General features: G+C 39.9%; 1 protein-coding gene across 8 annotated transcripts in view; it reads left to right on the forward strand.

Moving 5' to 3' along the window:
• The window catches only part of PCGF5 (polycomb group ring finger 5), a 100,437-nt gene that overhangs the window by 49,854 nt on the left and 31,910 nt on the right, over positions 1-18,673 (forward strand). For 4 of the 8 annotated variants that reach the window (XM_040071705.2, XM_040071707.2, XM_040071711.2 and 1 more), the window contains one exon: positions 16,502-16,810. In XM_040071705.2, the coding sequence (XP_039927639.1) occupies positions 16,699-16,810 (112 nt within the window). In that variant the 5' untranslated portion in view covers positions 16,502-16,698. Of the gene's footprint in view, positions 1-74; positions 147-15,945; positions 16,055-16,501; positions 16,811-18,673 lie in introns of those variants that run through there. The other 4 variants (XR_005701991.2, XM_040071703.2, XM_040071706.2 and 1 more) reach the window with 2 other exon arrangements.

The following is an 18,673-nucleotide window of genomic DNA, read 5'->3' on the forward strand; positions in this document are numbered from 1 at the left end:
AACAAAACATTTTTCAGGAAGGAGGAGCACAGTATTTTATAGATAACCTTAGTGCTTTTGAACACGTTTCATAGGTCACGTGGTGCGGGAGATGAATGTTTCTAACTCAGACTGAGAAAGAAATCCACACGTAAAAGATAGTCGAGGTATGTATTTGTGTGTCCCATTGAAGTTGCTCAAGAATTGAAAAATAAGAATTTACGTTTGTCTTGGACAAAAGTTTGTATTTAGGTCAGTAAGTAGTCTGTTTCATTCCTTTCACTGCAGAAAACAGACTACTTATACAGTTGTGTGCATTACATAATCCTCAACTTTCTCTAACTACAGTATCAAATTTCTTGTGCAGAAACCTTTTGGATATTTTGACTAAATGTCTTATGTTTCTGCCCACTTCTGTCTAACAAAGTGCATTCCTTTTTTAAAGAGATGAGATCTGAAAGATCATGTTTGGCATTAGTCTCTGGTGGAACTGAATTTTTTGCTGGAATCTACTGAGTTTTTCAGGTTTGCTCTCAGTGCTGTTTTGGCAATAGAGAGAAAAAAGGTAACTTATTTTTTGTTTACACAGAGTCCGTAGGGCTGTAAGCAGTCTAGAGTTCTTCGTGTGAGTAGCTTTCTTTACATAACAATGTTTGAATATTGTGTGAAAACTTTACTTTTTATTCTTTCATCATCTCTGCTCACATGCTAGTGAAGTGAGTCACTGACTCCACTGTGAAGTAGGGAGTTTGTTTATGAGCGCTTATGAAGTATTGGAAGTACTTTAGACAGATTAGAAGGTACTTACAATGTCTAACCATCCTGGGTTTGGGAGCTGTGAGGAAGGGACTAGAAAAAGAAAAAGAAGAGAAAATTTGGCAGTGTCAAATAAGCAGTTTCTGCCTGTGCAGTGATCACAGCGTGAGCAAACATAAAAAAACACCCTTGGGACTATAACGCTATCTTTGTGGCTTTAGGACTGAGAGGTGCAACAGAGCAGTAGACCAGAGGACCACTTCAGTTCTGAATAGTCCACAAGCTTCCAGCACACTTGTATTAGATAACGCACTGGAATTTTCTCACATAAGAATTACAGGAGTTAGAGGAGTGACACTTTGTTCTCCCAGTTATCAGTTATGCACTGGGGACACTGGTGGTATCCTTTTTTTTTATGTTTTCACCCCTGGTTATTGGAAAATTGTGGTACTTATATGTGTGTGGAATGGGAGTAGTTTACAAACACGTTTCTAGCCATGCTACCAACAGTGCAATGATGGAGATATTATATTTAATAATATATATATTCACTCACTGCGGAGTGAATCTGTAACAGCATTTTTCTATTTCCAACCAAAAATACTTTCAGTTAATTACAAACATAAAATGAGACAGTATTTCTGTTTCAGTGATTATTAATACTAACTGCTGCTTTGTAAATGAGGATAACTGTGCATTTTTATTTCCTTTTTTAATAAGTCATGTTTAGTTGTAAAACGCTATATCAGCTCTAGATGTGTATTAAAAACAATCTCTTCATCACAGCAGAGGTAAAAGTACATTTAAATGCATCATAGTGACATAAAGATAGCATATTTCAGGAAATCATGATGGTATTGTGTGGGATTAGGCTTTGTAAACATCAATATTCATGTTCATGTGTTGTTTGTTAATGTGAAAAAGAAAGATGAGTTGATGGGTCTAAATCTTTGCCATCTTAAGTGATCATTTGCTCTTGCTTAAAACCAAATCAAAAAATGCAATTAAAACACAAAGCTGTGTTTCACTCAAAGCATATAAAATTTTGTATCTATAAATACACAGACACATACTATATAAGGCATGAAGCTCTGAAGAATCCAGGTTTTTATCTTCAAGTGTTTTATCTTGCAAAATGTTTTTCTTGCCTCCATATGCTGAAAATTTGAGACTCAACTCTTAATTTTTTACCAATCCTGTTCTAAGACTATCTGCCAATATCCTGACTATTTTCAGGAGCTGGTATCAATAGCAGTATGAGGCAAAATGTACACTAAGCGTTCAGTATGGCTATTTTTTAAAAACAGAATCTCTCACCTCAGAGATTAGTTGTCTGGCTTAAATGCATGTCAAATTACCATTCAGATGAAGACTAATGTTGTGATTAACACATTGTATTGGAATTTGAGTGTTGGAGGTTTAATTCCTAGGCAGTCATGTCTTCCTGTGTTGCTGACATCAAAAAATCATTAGGAAACAGCTAGAAATATTTTAGTCTTTATGTAAAACAGGCTCAGTAATGAATCCTTTTCTTAACACAGTTTATGTTGGAGACTTTTTAGAGCAGATGGACTCTCAAAAGGGTATGTTTCCACTGCAGTTGAAGGTATTAGCTGAATGGATATATTTGGATATATTTGCCCTAAATGTAATCTAGTCAGTTTCGTTAAATACCAATAAAAATACTGTCAGGTGTTTCAGTAAATGGGACTCGGATTGCCCTGCACTTTGTGTGACTAGATTATGCTGATATTCTGTTCACTTCTGTTTGTTAGGTTAGCTAGTTAAAAGAATGGATGTACTTTTTCCCTTTCAAAAAACAAATTGTTTTTTCTTTAACACCTTTTGTCTTACTCCTTTACTAAATACTGCAGTCAACCTTTAGATTTTCTTCTGATTTATTTTCTTGTAGAGGCAACAATTTTCCATCCTGTCTTCCCTTGGCCCTCTCTGCCCCATAATATGCAGACTATTCCTTTGTGCACAGATGACCTAAAGGCACACCTCTGAAGCTATTTTGCCCAACAGAGCTCTTTTACTGGGGAATACTAGCTGGCAGTTGCTCCAGAATTCCCAAGGTGTATGATTTCCTTGGTGCTTTCACAAAAGCAAAAAACAGGCATAATTAAAGCTTGAGTCCGTAGAGTTTTGCCCGGATTTCCCTGGAGTTTGATTGTGACAATACATAGCCTGGGCCTTAAATTTGGCTACGCTCATTCTCATCCTGAACCACACCTAACAGAGAGCCTGTTTCCAGCCTGAATTACCCACTTCTGAAATGGCATTCTCCTCTAAGACAACTGAGTTTTAAGTGTTCTGAAGTCAAGTTGTGAAGTGCATGTAAAACTTAGTTGACTAAGTAGAGTTCTGTACTGTGAAAGGACATCTCCTGCAATTTGAGATTGTTGAGTTCTCCTCTTCAAGAAGGATTTAGACTCATGTTCCATAAATAACATGGGATAACATCTCTACCCCAAAGCTATACTATTTTGAAATTATTTCTCTGGAAGCTAAATTTGTTCATCAGATTTTGAGTTAAAATTTGATACCTCTAAGAAATGTAGCAACCCACATAAGCAGGGGAATTTAGAAGGGAGATGAGAAATAGAAAATCTTGAACGAAGGGAAAAACAAGGGAAGTTGGGCCACGCAAAGCAGCCATTAACCCAATTTAAGAGGACTGTGTATTTTGCTGTTACGCACTATTCCAGGAAGGTTGCTATAATAATAGCTTTGTCATTAAATTAGTAAATAGTAGCTTTTTCGTGGTTTAAATGTTTAGCCATGTCATGGAGCAAATGGGAGGGGACACAAAGCTGCTGTACAATCCAATATCAATCTGTACTGATTTTTAGGAGAACCCAGTGGCTTTTGTTGACATCATGATGCTCAGCATAGTGGATGCCAAAGGATAATGTAGACAAGGAGGTGACAGAGCCAGTGTAGTGTATTCCTAGTAACCATTGGTCTCAGGAGAGACCAACGCCATAGTGTGAGACCAGACCCCAGCACTCCCCATGGCATTCACCTCTGATACAGGTCAGACTCAGCTGGGGTAACTAACACTTTTTACACTTTCTGTTAGTATTTTTTACACTTTCTGGTTAGTATTTCACAGAATCCCTGAATCACTGAGGTTAGAAAGGATCTCTGGAGTTTATGTATTCCACCTCCCCCACTTAAAGTGGGATCAATAGAGGAGATTGCTCATGACCTTATCGAGTTTGGTTTTGAAAGTCTTCAGTGATGGAGGCTCCACGGGACAATTACAGTGTTCCAACAACCTCACAGAAAAAAATCACTTATTTCTGATGTTTAAGTGGAATTTCCCATGTTTCAATATGTGTCCATTGGCTCTTATAATTTCACTAGGCACTGAGAAGATTCTCTCTCTTTTGTATTCCTTCCTCCATCAAGAATTTACAGATGCTAAGGTCTCCCCTGACCCTTCTTTCCTGCAGGCTAAACACTCCCAGCTCTCTCTCTATCTCTCTGTCCTTGTGTAGATAGTTTATACATTTGTTCATCCTCACATTAGGTTTTTTTTTTCCTAATGTTTAAATGGGATTTTGTTGGTTTTTGTCTCTTGTCCTGTCACTGGAAAATACTAAGTATCTTGCTGTGTCTTACTTATTTCCCCCTCAAGGTATTTATACACATTGCTAAGAACCTCCTCTGAGCAAGGCTAAACAACCTCAGTTCTCTCAGCCTCTTCTCATATGACAGAAGCTCCAACCCCTTAATCACCTTAGTGACTGTTCAAGCACTTTTTATGATAAAAACATAAACAGAGGGGAGAAAATTGTGTGCTAAGAATAGCATGTACCTTTCACTTTTTAACAGTAAATAGTTGCATCTTCTCTGCTAAATGTTTCTGTGTTCTGTCTTTTGAAAAAAGACACTTATCAAAGAAGTAGGGATCTCCATCGCCTTTTGTCTATGCTAAATAAATTACAGTATTCTTGTAAGTGGTTACAAGTTTATTGTTCTTTGGCCACTAAGTGCCATTTAAATTGGCTTCTGTTTACATCAGTGACTGCGGTTTGGACAGTAACACCATTGAGAGGTCACGTTCATAGCAAGAATATTTGCTTCAACAAACAATAAAATTGATTTTTTTTACTGAGTAAAAATCGTATGTAAAGATATGGACAGGTGTTCCTAAAATCCAGACAAACTATGGACTTACTTTTTCCTTCTTCAAAAAAGTGACTGGATGCAGTCTATCAAACTGGATTGGTCATACAAACCAGTATGATTTTCCATTTCTCTTCTTTATGGCTATCTTTGTTATGTGGTTTTGTTAGCACTGCATTATTTTACCAAAAGCATTAGTTTTCAGAAGTATTATTCAGTCTCTCTACTGAGATTCATTAGCTTATGCTTATTGACTGAGGGACATTAACATAAAATAGGATTATAAGAAAGAAGTTTCATTACCTCATCTTGACTGTTTTCTTGAGTTTTTTGTACTGTTCACTGATACATAAATAAAAAGGCAGGGGAAATGATTGCTTCACTGGTACAAATGTTAAGAAAAACAGGTACAATTAAGAAAATTGTACAATATAATTTAAATATATCAGGTAAAACTGTGAATTGCGAGGCTGTGTTTGAAATTAGCTGTTTTAGATGCATTTTTTAACAATGGTTTCTGTCATGAATTTGGTAAGTTGATGCATAATGGAAGACACTGCCCCCAAATACGTATTTTAGTTCCTGACTGTTAAAAGGTTATGATGGCACCAGTGTTTCTGACAAGTTTAAAAGACACAGGATAAAACACCTGACAGAATTCCAGATTTGTCAGCAGGAAAAATGTAAATCGCCTTTATTTTATTCCTACTGAGCAGTGGCAAACTGAGGTCTTGTATTTAAATGTGAATTATTAAATAGACAGCAGGATGATGATAGGAGCAGACTGTGTGTTACATGTATCAACAAGTTCTCATAAGCCAAATTACTTGTCAAAATTTCATATTCCTGTCTATGCATTTATGCTAAAGGGAAAAAATTTTAAGAGTATTACACCTTTTATTCTTAAAAGCTTCTCAAGGATATTAGGTTAGGGAATGGAGTGAGATTTGCCATATAAACTGGTAGGTGATTCTTTCTAGGTTTACGTCTCTAGAACTTGAAGTTATTGCAGCACTGAAGAAAACAGTCACATCTAAAAGACTCAGTAAAATGCATACAGATTGTAGTAATGTAAAAAGGTCAGAAATTGGATATCTTTAGCATAGTTTATCGTTTGCTTTAGAAAACCATTCTTGAAATGTATTTAACATTTATGGGAGCTCAGTTCATTACAAAATGTGAAAAAATTTGCAAGTAAAAATGTTAAGGGTATGTTTGTGCTTTTTCAAGTATGTTGGCAACTGGCAATCTGAAGCTGAGCTATTATAGCTGTGATAAATCTCATAGAATCTCTTAGTGTTTGACAGTCACTATAGAATTTGGAACTCTTGTAATACAGATTAGAAATAGCAGCAAGATATGGAACAATAGTAAAGAATGATGCATGCTCTCTGCTGATTTTGTGCACTTCTGTGAGATATAAGGAGGTGACTGTTACATATATCTGTACAGTCCTGCATGGACTTCCAGACTAAAGCTTGATGAAAGCTGATAGCCACGATTTTAATGAGGATTGTAGGCTTGCATGGACTCTGGGCATGCATAGTGAAGCAAGATAGTAATGTTTATACAATCGAGACCTAAAGATGTTACATAAATATGTACTTAACCTGCCATTTAAGTATAGATATCCCTGCAGGGGAATGTAGTAGTTTAAGCAAGATTGTGATTCTTTGTGAGGAGGAAATGAAGATCTGGTTTTCTATATATAAAACAAGACTCTTAATACAATTATCCATTTTATACATTTGTTAGATTGTTTCATTAAGTGCCATTATATATTTAAGGACCAAAACAGATATTATTTTGTTGTATTCAAACACCTTGATCTCTAGAAGGGCTTTGCCTGTACTGGTATGCTTAAGAATTTATTTTAGACTCAAAAGCATGTAATCTCTTGAAGTATTAGTTACATTTCTCACCAACATTTTCTTCCTACAGAATTTTGTAGCAAAGTAGTCTGCAATCATGTCTAGTTGATGAGACTGGACAAGTTTGAAATGTGAAAATGAGCTTCAGCAGACAGTAAATTTTGTAAAAGCAGGATCGTGATTCTTTGTATTCTGAGAAAGACTCAGCCCTGCTCTGTCGAGAGCCCTAAAAACAGAGAGTCCAAACTGCCACAGCCTACTCAGCTAAAAGCCACATGATCTCATTAGCACTGTGCTGAATCCAGACTTCCAAGTACTACAGGAGGAGGTTCAACATGCAGAGATGGTAAACGTGGTCTCACAGTTTTTGGTTGATTTTTTGTTCATTCTGATTAAATGCACATAAACCAAGAATATGCTGTTTACATGAAGGCAAGGATTTTGTAATTACAAAAACAATTATCAAGTTTCTTTTACATACTTGAGAATTCTTTTATACATCTTTTATTTAGAATATGCAGTGATCATAATGTCAGATGCTCACACCATTTATGCAAGCTTTTTTGGTTTCATGCAGTCATGGAACTAAGGTTGGGCAAACAGCAGTCAACTTCTTAAGCGAATGTCACTGCAGAACTGGCAGATGATGCCAAGTTATGGGCCAATTGCTCACTTGAGCATAGGTTCTGGCTAGAATCCTGAGTTTGTCTCTCTTCAAAACTATCACAATATTCACATGAAAAATCAACTAAATGTATCAGTTTTGCGTAATTGTTAGCATTACTATAGTGGATAAAAATTATTCGAATGTCAAGATAATGCTTTCAGTGAAATATTATATCCAATGACTCTCATTTGTTAATGTGAACTGTTAAAAACATCTGAAATACCTAAAGAGCTTTTATTTTTGCTTTTTCTTATGGAAAGTTTTTTTTATTTAACTCAGTAGGCCAAATTCCACAGTGACTGTAGTGATATGATTGGATGGACAAGATCACATGGGACAGGTTGCTGCACAGACCCTGACTCTCTATATACATAGATATGTTAAATTGCTAGCAGAAAAGATCATAGGAGGATGTGAAGCTTGGTATCTTGGTCTGCCCCCTGTTTTCTCTTAGTTTATCCAGAAGAAACATTCTCTCTGTTTTACAGTTTAAAATCAAATTCACAGGTATCTGTGTTTTCTCCAGCAAAGCTGACTGTTTTAATGGGCTGACAAGTCACAGTTCCCATGAAGGTGTCCTACACAGTTCAAATGAAATGGAATCCACCCAACATTGTGTTATTAAGTTAAAGGTTTTATTCTTGAGAGAGCTGGAAACAGAACTCCTGTTGAAAATCAATTGAAGTAGAGTAGTTAACTCCCTAAGACATTGTGAATGTCCTTAATTTGTGTTGTAAAAGATGAGGTAATTTGGTTGCTACTTTTCTATTTCCTTTCCAGCCTCTCTGTTTTCTGGTTCTCCCATCATAACAGACATGAGTAGATTTGTTGAGGATTGCATTTGCTGAGCTTATTGATGTTTGAAATTTGTTTTGACTTAAGATCTAGTAGGAAATCTTGTTTTTAATTTGCAGCACAAGTTGATTGCATAATTGTGAAGCTGTTTGACATGTGTGATACAATTTGATTTGCATTCCTGCCAGTTTTCAACTGTAAGAAACAAAATCTGTTAGTAACAATTTTAGTAGGAGTCACTAGAGGCTTTTTACAGTTTGTTTTCATTGTTTTCATTTGTCTTTTAATTTCGTGGAAATTGGAAGATGAAACTCGATAAAACTATTTGAATACTTCATATTATTGTTTAGCTGAGCTGTATATGTTGATGTAAGTGGCTTTAATAAATTATGGGGAAAAAAGAGTGGAAAATATTATCTGTAATAGGTATTTTTATATAATATATGTGTACAATGCAGTATAGAATGGAAGAGGATATATATTACTGACAGAAACAATGAATTTTTAGAATAATAGGGTCATAGCATCTGAGACGCTTCAAAAGCTAACCTCACTTCCCCCAAAATCAATTACCTATGGGTAATTGAACAAACAAACAAATTTGAAAAAACAAACAAACCAATAAATAAAACCCCCAAACCCTGTTGTGGCACAATACAAGGTTTTATACTGTAAGAATCTTCGCCTTTAAGGCCAAAATCATGTTAGTTAGGTTATTTCCACATGAAGAATCAGCTTGGCTGCATGGCTGTCTATATCTGTACTGTGCTTTAAAGAACCAAACAAACCAGAAAGCAACAGATGATCACAGTTCATTCATTGGACACTGGGGTAACTGAACAGACCATTTGGTCTGTAAAATTTTCTAAGTTTGTCTCACTTCCTCCGAGAAGTTTCTTGATATGTTTGTATCTGATACATGTAATCATGCCTATTCAAACTATTCTTCAAAATAAAAATCCAGAAGAGTAGCAAAATAATGAAAGAAACAGAAGGAAAATACCTTTTAAAAAATATGCCCATCACACTTAATTCTTAAATCTACAGCTGCTTTTAGCTGATAAGTTTGGATTCTGCTGAGATAGGTTGTTGTTTTTAAACTTGCAAGACCTCTGAAGACTATAATCACAGTTCTTAAATTTGCTGTTTCCAGGGAAGTATGTCAAACTGGTCACAAGATCTTCACTCAGTATGTTTAATGGTCAGCTAATAATACGTTCTAAACCAGGTATTTTTTTTCCCTTCAACGTCTGTATACAAGTGACTAAAGTTAAATCGTCTCCTTCATGCTTGTGACAATTTCTAGTCAATTTTGTTTCAGAGTTATGATGTGGGGGTTTTTTTGTCCTTTCACCGGCAATCTCCCTCTCCCACTGCTGTGACCTTGTTTCGTGTTTTCTGTTTCCCTAGCTGAAAAGAGACTGTGTGCTATGGCTGTCCAGTGGTTTATTGCACTAAGGAAATGTTAAACAATACAGATCTGCTCATCTTTGCCGGAGTCACTTGGTTCTCTTCTTTACTAGCAGCCAATTATTAGAAAGTCTGTAGGAACTTACTTCATGATTTCTCTTACTTCTTAAAAGTTCCTGGAATTTAGTTCAACACAGTTGGAACACTGTGTGACACAATTTTACCTTTCTCTTGAAGTGTTCCTTGTATGCATTTTTCTTGTTTGTGCATTTGTAAATGGCCTAATAATACAGATGTTGGCATTTTGCAGCCTGCTTTGCTACTTTACTTTAGGCTATAAAAGAAGAGTAAGCATTAAGAAATGCTACATATATCCCAGAAGTGCTATTATGTGCTAATATATGACTCTTATAGAGAGCTTAGTAAGGATGAAGAAAAACCATCATGGTAGAAATACAAAACCTCATTGCTGATGATTTTCATGAGTAACCGATGGGGATAAGAATAGCCTGATTCCTATTGTTTCCTATCAAATCACAGGCAGTTTTCACACTGAACATACTACTATTTTTATATGATAAACAATGTTACTACTCTGCCTAAAAAGCAAAGAAATATGTCACATAATCCCAAGACTAAGACAATGACTTGAATAATGGTAGTAAGAGTTTGGTTTATTTGCTGCTAGTAAATTATCCATATATATGAGAAAGTGTGCAAGATGGAGCAAGGAAAATTCCAACTGGACCTAAATAAATTAATTCATCAGGGATTGAGACAAGTTGCCTAGAGAGGTTGTATAATTGCCATCCTTACATATACTCGGAGTTTCTTTGGATGAAGCCCTGAGCAATCTGAATTAACTTTTAACATTAGACCTGATTTGAGTAAAGGCATTAGACCAGAAGATGTCCAGTGGTCCTGCCAACCCACTTAGTGTTCTCTTCTAGATAATGTTCTTCTTGGTTACTTGAGAATTTAACACTGGAAATCAGAGTTCCCAGGTGGTTATATGTGATCTCTTCTTCCTACCTGAGTAAATGTGCAGTAATTTTAAGTAAGTTGCCTGCAGTTTGAGGGAGGTTGATCTTCCTCTTTGTGGTGCAGAGCTGATGAGGTGACATATTGAGTGCTGTGTCCAGTTCTCAGAACAAGAAGAACATAAAGCAAGTGTTAGGGCCCCAAAGGGCCCACAGGGCCCCAAAGATGTTTAAGGTATTGAAGCACTGTTCATATAAGGAGAAGTTGAGAGTTTAGGGACTGCTCAGTTGGGGAAAAAAAGTTTCAAGAGGATCTTTTCAGCATATATAATTCCTTGATGGGAGGGAATGAAAATAAAGATGTCAAACTGTTCTCAGTAGTGCCCACTGACAGGAAAAGAGGTAATGGGTGCAAACTGAAACATATTTCAGAAACATATTAAACATATTTCTGAAACTGAAATTTCATAAACTGAAACGTCTGATAACAAGAATTTTTTTTTTATTTTAATTTTTTATTTTAATTTTTTTTTTTTTTTTTTTTTTTTTTTTTTTTTTTTTTTTTTTTTTTTTTTTTTTTTTTTTACTATGAAGTTGATCAAAACTGGAACAGATTGCCCAGTGTGTGTACAGCCCCATCTGTGGAGATAGTCAAAACCCAGCTGGATACAGTCCTGGACAACCTGCTTTAGCTGACCTTGCTTGAGCAGACAGGTTGGATTAGATAATCTCAAGAGGTGTCTTCCAGCCTAAGGAATTCTGTGAAGTTTTCAAGTTTTTAAAAGCTGTAGAATGGCATTGCCATCTGACGTCTAGAGAATCAGTATCCAGTGAAAGTGAACACTTTGGTTCTCTCGAAATGCCACAGATTACTGCACAATTTCTATCGAGAAAACTGGGGGGGGGGGGGGGGGGGGGGGGGGGGTGGTTGTTGTTGGTTTTGGTTGGGTTTGGTTTGGTTTGGTTTTTTTTGTTGTTGTTGTTGTTTTTGGTTTTTTGGTGTGGTGGTGGTTGTTGTTGTTGATGTTGTTAGTTTCCTCATTCAGATGTGCCCCAGTAATTCTTCCATCTACAAAGTACAAGTTGGAGACTTGCCTAAAAACAGAGTAGCTTGATAAGGATGTAACATTGTACAAATGTTGATCTTCTTGCAATGTTAGAATAATTCACTCATTTCAGATTTTCCTGAGAATTTGGCTTTATTGACCAATAAATTTACTTTGTCTCTGAAATTTACTTGGAAGCTGACATCAAACATTGGTATATTTCAAAAAGTATTAGAACTGTTTTAATGAAATGCTTGGAGTTCGTAAGTTCTTGTGTGTCCTGGCTGTTCCTTTGAAAAGATACATTTTATTCATATTCATAAGTAATTACTCTGTTTCATGTCAGGATGATACAGTAGTTCTTTAGGGATTTCAAGGAACTTCTCCTCAAGGATGATAATGCTTAGAAAGCACCATTTATTTTCCTAGCTCTATATGAGCTAGGAAAGCTCATATATGTGAAAAAGGACTTGGCTTTTTTTTTTTAAAAAAAAAAAAAAAAAAAAGTATTAGAGGACACTGAGGACTGCTGAGTAAAAGTCAGTTGATGAGAAAGTCAAAAGTTTAAGAAACACAGAAAAACGAGAGCAGTTGTATTTTCATCACTTGTTTGAGGGCTATAATCACCGTCTCTGTCACACCATGTGTCTTAGGGTGACTTTATGGTACTGTATTGTATCCCTCACTGTCTGCTTAGGCTGGATATTGAGTTCTGTGCCTTTAAGACTAGATCTAAGAGCAAAAGGAGGGAGAAGCAGCGGCACACAATTTTGTCTGAAGAAGCTTCACCTCCTCCCCTGGATTTCTTTCTCCTGGCATGTTGTCTGCAGCACGGATAGAGGGAGGACAGCTTTCCTTTGCTTTTTTATGCTAGTTTCTCATTTGTGAGCTGAGTCAAGAAAGTTTTTCCTCAGATGGTGGCTTTTTTTCTGGAACTGCTCAGCTTTTCTCTGGTCTAGAACACCAGGACAATCACCTGGGGGCTCCCTAAGCTGCACTGCAGCCTGGATGCCCGGCCTGAGCCCCGGGGAGACTGAGTGAGAGTAAAGCCACACCCACAGGTGATTGACAGGTGAACCACAGAAGGACTCTGAATTTGCCATCTCTTCAGAACAGGGAGGGGTTTTATTGTTCAGTATTATTTATGTTTCCATGCTTATGAATAGTTTGCTTGTTAAATAAACAGGTTTTTTCCATTTTCTCTAAGGAGATTTTCTCCCAAACCAGCTGGGGGAGGGGCTACTGGAATCTGCCTTTTCAGAGGAGACACCTTTTAGGTGTTTCATCCCAAATTTGTCTCAAACCAGAACAAATATTTTGGTGCCCAACATGAGGCTGGGGAAAGTGGAAAAATACTGTACGAATTGCATTTTGGTTTTACTTACTCTATGTTGGGATAAAGCAGTCAGTAGTTATGCTGCTTGAATTTATGTTGTCTCTCTGGCTTGAGGCACTGATGTCTTTTTGGTCTAACTGCACCCTTTTGTTAGAGGAGGAGCACGGGATGCAGCTTCCCAGCCTTTCTTCTCCTTTAAATCTGTTATATCACCTTTTGAGAATGCTCAATTTTCCCTGCATGTTAAAGAGACCACTTTCCTGCTATTTTATCTGGTAATCTTCCTCTATATGGTCTGCAGTGTGTCTAGAGTGAGGGCTGAGATGTCCAGAGGGATTGAGATCCCTGACCCAGGCAAGGAAAATCCTGAGTGGTATGGGGAATGGGAGAAAATGAGCCATATCCTGGAGGAATTTTCTGATCCAAAAGCCTGGGACTTTTCCTGAGAACAAATTCAGAAGCCACATGAGGTGGGGAAATATTTGCAAGAGAACCAGGACACCATGTTTCCTGTCACTAATACGTGACACATATTTACTCTGATGAGGTCAGTTCATTTCTTAATTCTGTTTCATAATATGAAATGACTGCCTTGTTTGATTCAAACTCTGTTCTTGTTACCTTTGAACTGCTATAAGCAGATCAAAATGTTCACATCACTTTTATGGACCTATATTTTTAAATAAACCTGTTGCATGCAATTCTAGGGGCTAGCTATCTTTGAATTTATAATTAATTCATAAGCCTTTATTAACATAATTTGCTCCCTGATGACGTAAAGCTTAAGTATTTAAAGAACTACTTTCCTCTGATAATGAAATGAGAGCTTCTCATTTTCTCTTTATGTTGTGGTCTGCAAAGGTGCTGAAAGCCTCAGCTTTCATCACCTTCAGTCAGCATCTCATAAATACAACTTGGTACCAGCAGGACTGAGCTCCTGCACTGTGGAGAGATGAGGCAAGAATTTGTCATGTACACTATCACTTAACTGGCATGGGACTGCTTGTCCTTAAAAGAGGGACTTCAGTATGACTTATGGGAATCAATATTAGTTGTGTGTGTTTGCAAGTGTCCCAGCTGCTGTGTGAGCATTACTGCGTGGCCTACACAGTATAATAAATGACACAACTAAGTTTTTAATGTGCTTGAATAGAATACTGTGCATCCATTACTGTTATAACCGTGAGCCTAGCTGATTAATTCACGCAGAAAATGTTGGGTGGGGGTTTTTTTGGTAGTTGTTGTTGTTGTTGTTATTGGGGGTTTTTTTTGGTGGGTTTTTTGGTTTGGTTTGTTTTGCTTTGGGTTTTTTTGGTGGTTTTTTTGTTTGTTTGTTTGTTTGTTTTTGTTTTGTTTTTTTTTTTAATGGGACACTTGATAAACTATGCTATGAAATCTTACTTAGAATACAGTTTAGTTGTAAAAAAAGTCTTTCCAGATGCAGTGGTTTGGAAACAGCCAGGAGAGCATCTGCATTTGCTTGGTTTTGCATGTATATAATTTTAATAATGCTGTAATAATCAAACTAGATTTGAACATTTGAGTAAACATTCAGTCAACTTTTACTAAACTGACTGAATGTGACTAAAGAAAATATTCCCATGAAATGTATATCGTTTTTGTTGTCTCTTCTCTGTTTAGCGTGTTTAGCGTCTGTGACTTGGCAGTGTGTGCTCTGTGGTATAAAACTGCCAACGGTTAACAGTAGAAGGTCTAAACCATCAAAACACAACTCTGTTAAGTACCCTGGATCCTGGGGTGCATCAGGCCCAGTCAGGGCAGGCGGCTGTCCTGTTCTGCTCTGCGCTGGTGCGGCCTCACCCTGAGTGCTGGGGCATTTCCAGCCACCTCAGTGTAGGAAAGATCTAAAGCTGTTAGCGAGTGTCCAAAGGAGGGCTCTGAAGATGGTGGAGGGTCCAGAGGGGAAACCTTACGAGGAGCAGGTGGCTCAGGTCACTTGGCTTGTTCTGCCTGGAGACTGAGGGGAGACTTCATAGAGCCTGCAGCTTCCTCGTAAGAGTTTTAGCTTTGTTCGTGTTGTGGAGAAATAACCTCATGCAATATGAACGTTTTATCAGGAAAAATCATTCCGATTCTGTTGAATTGTTCTATGTCTGGTTTATCATGCATTCATCATTGCACTGTAACTTTGATTGTAACAGTTTCTGATGCACCTGACTCAGACTAGCCATCGACGTAAATGGAGATCTATTGCCTGGTAAATATTATAGCAGTAGAACTGGATGGCAGAAACAGGCCAAAGTTATTAAAGCCTTCTGCTGTTGCAACACATGGAAGAAAGGGAAGAGTGCACCGGATGGTGACTGCAAAATGAGCATTTATTTCAAAATGCAAAACAGAAAATACCTAAAACAGTGGCAGGTAATGTAGCAGCATTGCAGCTGATACAGGAAATACCTCCTTATGTTTGTCATTAATGTTAAAAAGAGTATAAAAGAAATTTTCTAGAATAGTACAGTTGGAAAATTCCGGCAGAATTAGTTTTATGGATAATTACCTGGTAATATGATGGATTTCTGTGACTAGGGGGCCTAAAAGCAGATGCACTGAGACAGCTTTTACTCGTGCTAAGCCTTTGGCTAGTTGGTCCCGGTTCGAAGAAAGCACACGAGATTTGAGCTAACTTCGTGCAGCATTTAGTGTTTGCGGGCTGGAGAAATGGGTTTAACTTCCACATTTGCACAGGCAGAAGCTGAAGTTATTTTTAAGAAACGGCGCCGGTGCCCCGGCGGGTGCGCGCCGAGCCGCGGGCGCGGGCCGGGCGCCGCCGCTGCGCTTACCTGGGGCCGGCAGCGCCGCCGCCCCGCTCCCGTCCGGCCGCCGTGCGCGGGCAGCCCGCGGCGCGGGGCTCCGGCCGCCGCCGCCCCGAGCGGCGCTGCGGGCTGCGGCGCGGCGGGGCTCGGCCGGGAGCAGCGCCTGCGCGCCCGTCCCGCCCGCCCCGGGACCGGCCGCGGCAGCCCGGCGGGGAGGAGGGAGCGCTCCGAGCGGGGGAGGCGCGCGGCGTTTCCCTTTCTCTTTCGCCGGGCGCCCGCCCGAGGCCGCGGGGGCCGCGCCAGGTACGGCCGGGGCCGCGGCGGGGGCGGGAGGCGCCGCAGGTGCGGGAAGGGGGAGGCACGGGAGTCGGGGCGAGCGGGGGCAGAGCCGGGCGGCCGCCGCCCTCTCCGGCCGCGGGGCCGGGGCGGCGGGAGGGGGGGGGGGGGCCGCTCCCCGCGGGGCCCGGCGCGGCCTGCGGGCCCGGCGGGGCGGGGCGGGCCGTGCCGGCGGGCGGCGGGGCGGCAGCGGCCCTGCACCTGTCACCGCGGCCCCGAGCCCGTCCCGCCCGCGGCCGGAGCGCGGCGGGGCGGGGGGCGCGGCCTTGGACCTCGGCTGCCCGCGCACGGCGGCTGCTGTTATGTAAATTACAGCCCCGCGCCGCTGCCAAGTTCATGGCGACGCTGGTCCGCCGGGGCATCGCCGCTGTCCGGCCGGGTTCACGCGGCTCTCTTTTTCCACGTGTGTTACAGGTAGGAAAATGACTCGCCCGGCACAGGAGCAGGAGTTACGAGCCACGTCTCAGTGAGACCTGCGGAATTAAGATCAAATGCCTGGAGAAGTCCAGTTGCACAGAGCAGCGCCGCAGCTCTTGTGAACTGCGGACATCGACGCCCCTCAGACTTGCTTCTCTGGCCCCAAGCGCTCTACCTGCATTTCCCCTCTACGAATGGCTACTCAGAGGAGGCACTTGGTGAAAGATTTCAATCCTCATATCACCTGCTATATTTGTAAAGGCTATCTTATCAAGCCAACTACAGTAACGGAGTGCCTCCATACCTGTAAGTAGTACTTTGCAAAATAGTTCCTCCTTCATAAATTATATTTTTTTGAAGTGTTAACGTGTTTAATATGACCACTGTGCTTGGTTTTGTTTACTGAATTTTTACATTAAATATTCTGAAATAATCCAGTTTCTTCTGGAGTTTCCTGAACAATGTTTTGCAGTCTGGGTTATCTTGAACTGTGTGCAGTTCTGTGCTCCACAGTACAAGAGAGATATGGAGCTCCTGGAGCAGGTCTAGCAGAGAGTACTAAGTTGATCTAGGATGTGGAGAACCTCTCTTACAAGGAAGGACTGAGGGAGCTCGGCCTGTTCAGGCTCAGGAAGAGGTAGCTGAAAGGGGGCCTCATTAAGGTGTGTAAATCTAGAGTGGGTGTCAAGAGGATGGAGCCAGGCTCTGCTTGGTGGTGGCAACCAATAGAACAGGAGGCAGTGGGCAGAAACTGATGCACAGGAAGTTCCACCTGAACACGAGGAAGGACTTCTTTACCACATGGGTTACCAAGCACTGGAACAGATTGCCCAGAGAAGGTGTGGAGGCTCCCTCATTGGTGATATTCAAGAGCAGTCAATGCAATACTGTGCCATGTGCTCTGGGATGACCCTGCTTGAGAAGAGAGGTTGGATGAGATGACCCACTGGGGACCCTTCCAACCTGACCCATTCTGTGACGGTATGTCAGCTCTGCTGGAGACTGGGCAGAGTACAGAGACCCTTTTGTTTGCCCTAGGCTAGTGGTGGTTGTGCTGGCTCTAACACCAAATTTATATCACTATGGCCTGTCTCATCACAAGCGAGCTCATTAGGTCAGGTGTGCTCTTTTGATAATATAACCATGCTTGGAACTTAAACGAATGTATCTGTTGGCAGTGTGTATGATGGATACGCTAGTTTGGTCAGTACTGGCCCACATCTCTTATGTGTTCCATGGCACAGTGCAGAGGAATACTTGACAGGTGGCAAAATACTTACAGAGAGAGTAGATCTGTTTCAATGAAACTGTCTCAGAAAAAGCTGTCTTCTGCTCCTACTACATTTAAAACATTGACATGTATGAATTATATTAAATGTATATATAAAGGTATAAATAAATATAAATGTATATAAATATATAAACATATCGATAAAGGTCCTGTCAAACTCCGTTGTCTTACTTTCACAAGCTTATTTACATGCTTGCTTTTTTAACATTTATTTCTAAATAGGCAGTAGTTTCACTAGACCTGCTTTAGAATTTGACATCTTTCCAAATAGCATTTAAAGTCTTCTAAACAAAGAGTAGGGGGAATTGTATGTCTTCTGGTAGATTTCCCATTTTTAAACCTTTAATAAATGTCAGTTAAAAGTCTTGTCTTGGAATTTCCTGTCATTTCTGTGCAGTGTTGTTCTTGCAGTTGTTGTCTTCACTGTTAATTTTTACAATTTCATGTTACATCCCTACTATTTGAAGCACACAGAGAATTAAAACAACGGAAATCACTGTGCAGTAGGAGAGCTATGGCACAGTGGCCATCACAGAAGCATGCACAGCACAGAAGCTCACACAACTGGAGGGATGCAGTGGATGGCTATAAAACTCTTCAGAAGGGACAGGCAATGAAGGAGAACTGGTGGGGCAGCACAGTGTGTTAGGGAGCATTTTGAGTGTCTAGAATTCAGTGATGCCATTGATAGAGTCGAGTGTTCGTGGGTGAGAGTTGGGGGGTGGCCAACAAGGCAGGCACCGTGGTGGGAGTCTGTTACAGATCACCTAACCTGAATGAAGAGGCAGATGAAACATTTGAGAACCAGCTGAGGGTAGTCTCAGTCACTAGCACTTGTTCTAGAGGAATACTTCAACTTACCAGATGCCTGCTGGAAA

The sequence above is a fragment of the Hirundo rustica genome, chromosome 8, assembly GCF_015227805.2.
Source record: "Hirundo rustica isolate bHirRus1 chromosome 8, bHirRus1.pri.v3, whole genome shotgun sequence".
Taxonomy (NCBI): domain Eukaryota; kingdom Metazoa; phylum Chordata; class Aves; order Passeriformes; family Hirundinidae; genus Hirundo; species Hirundo rustica.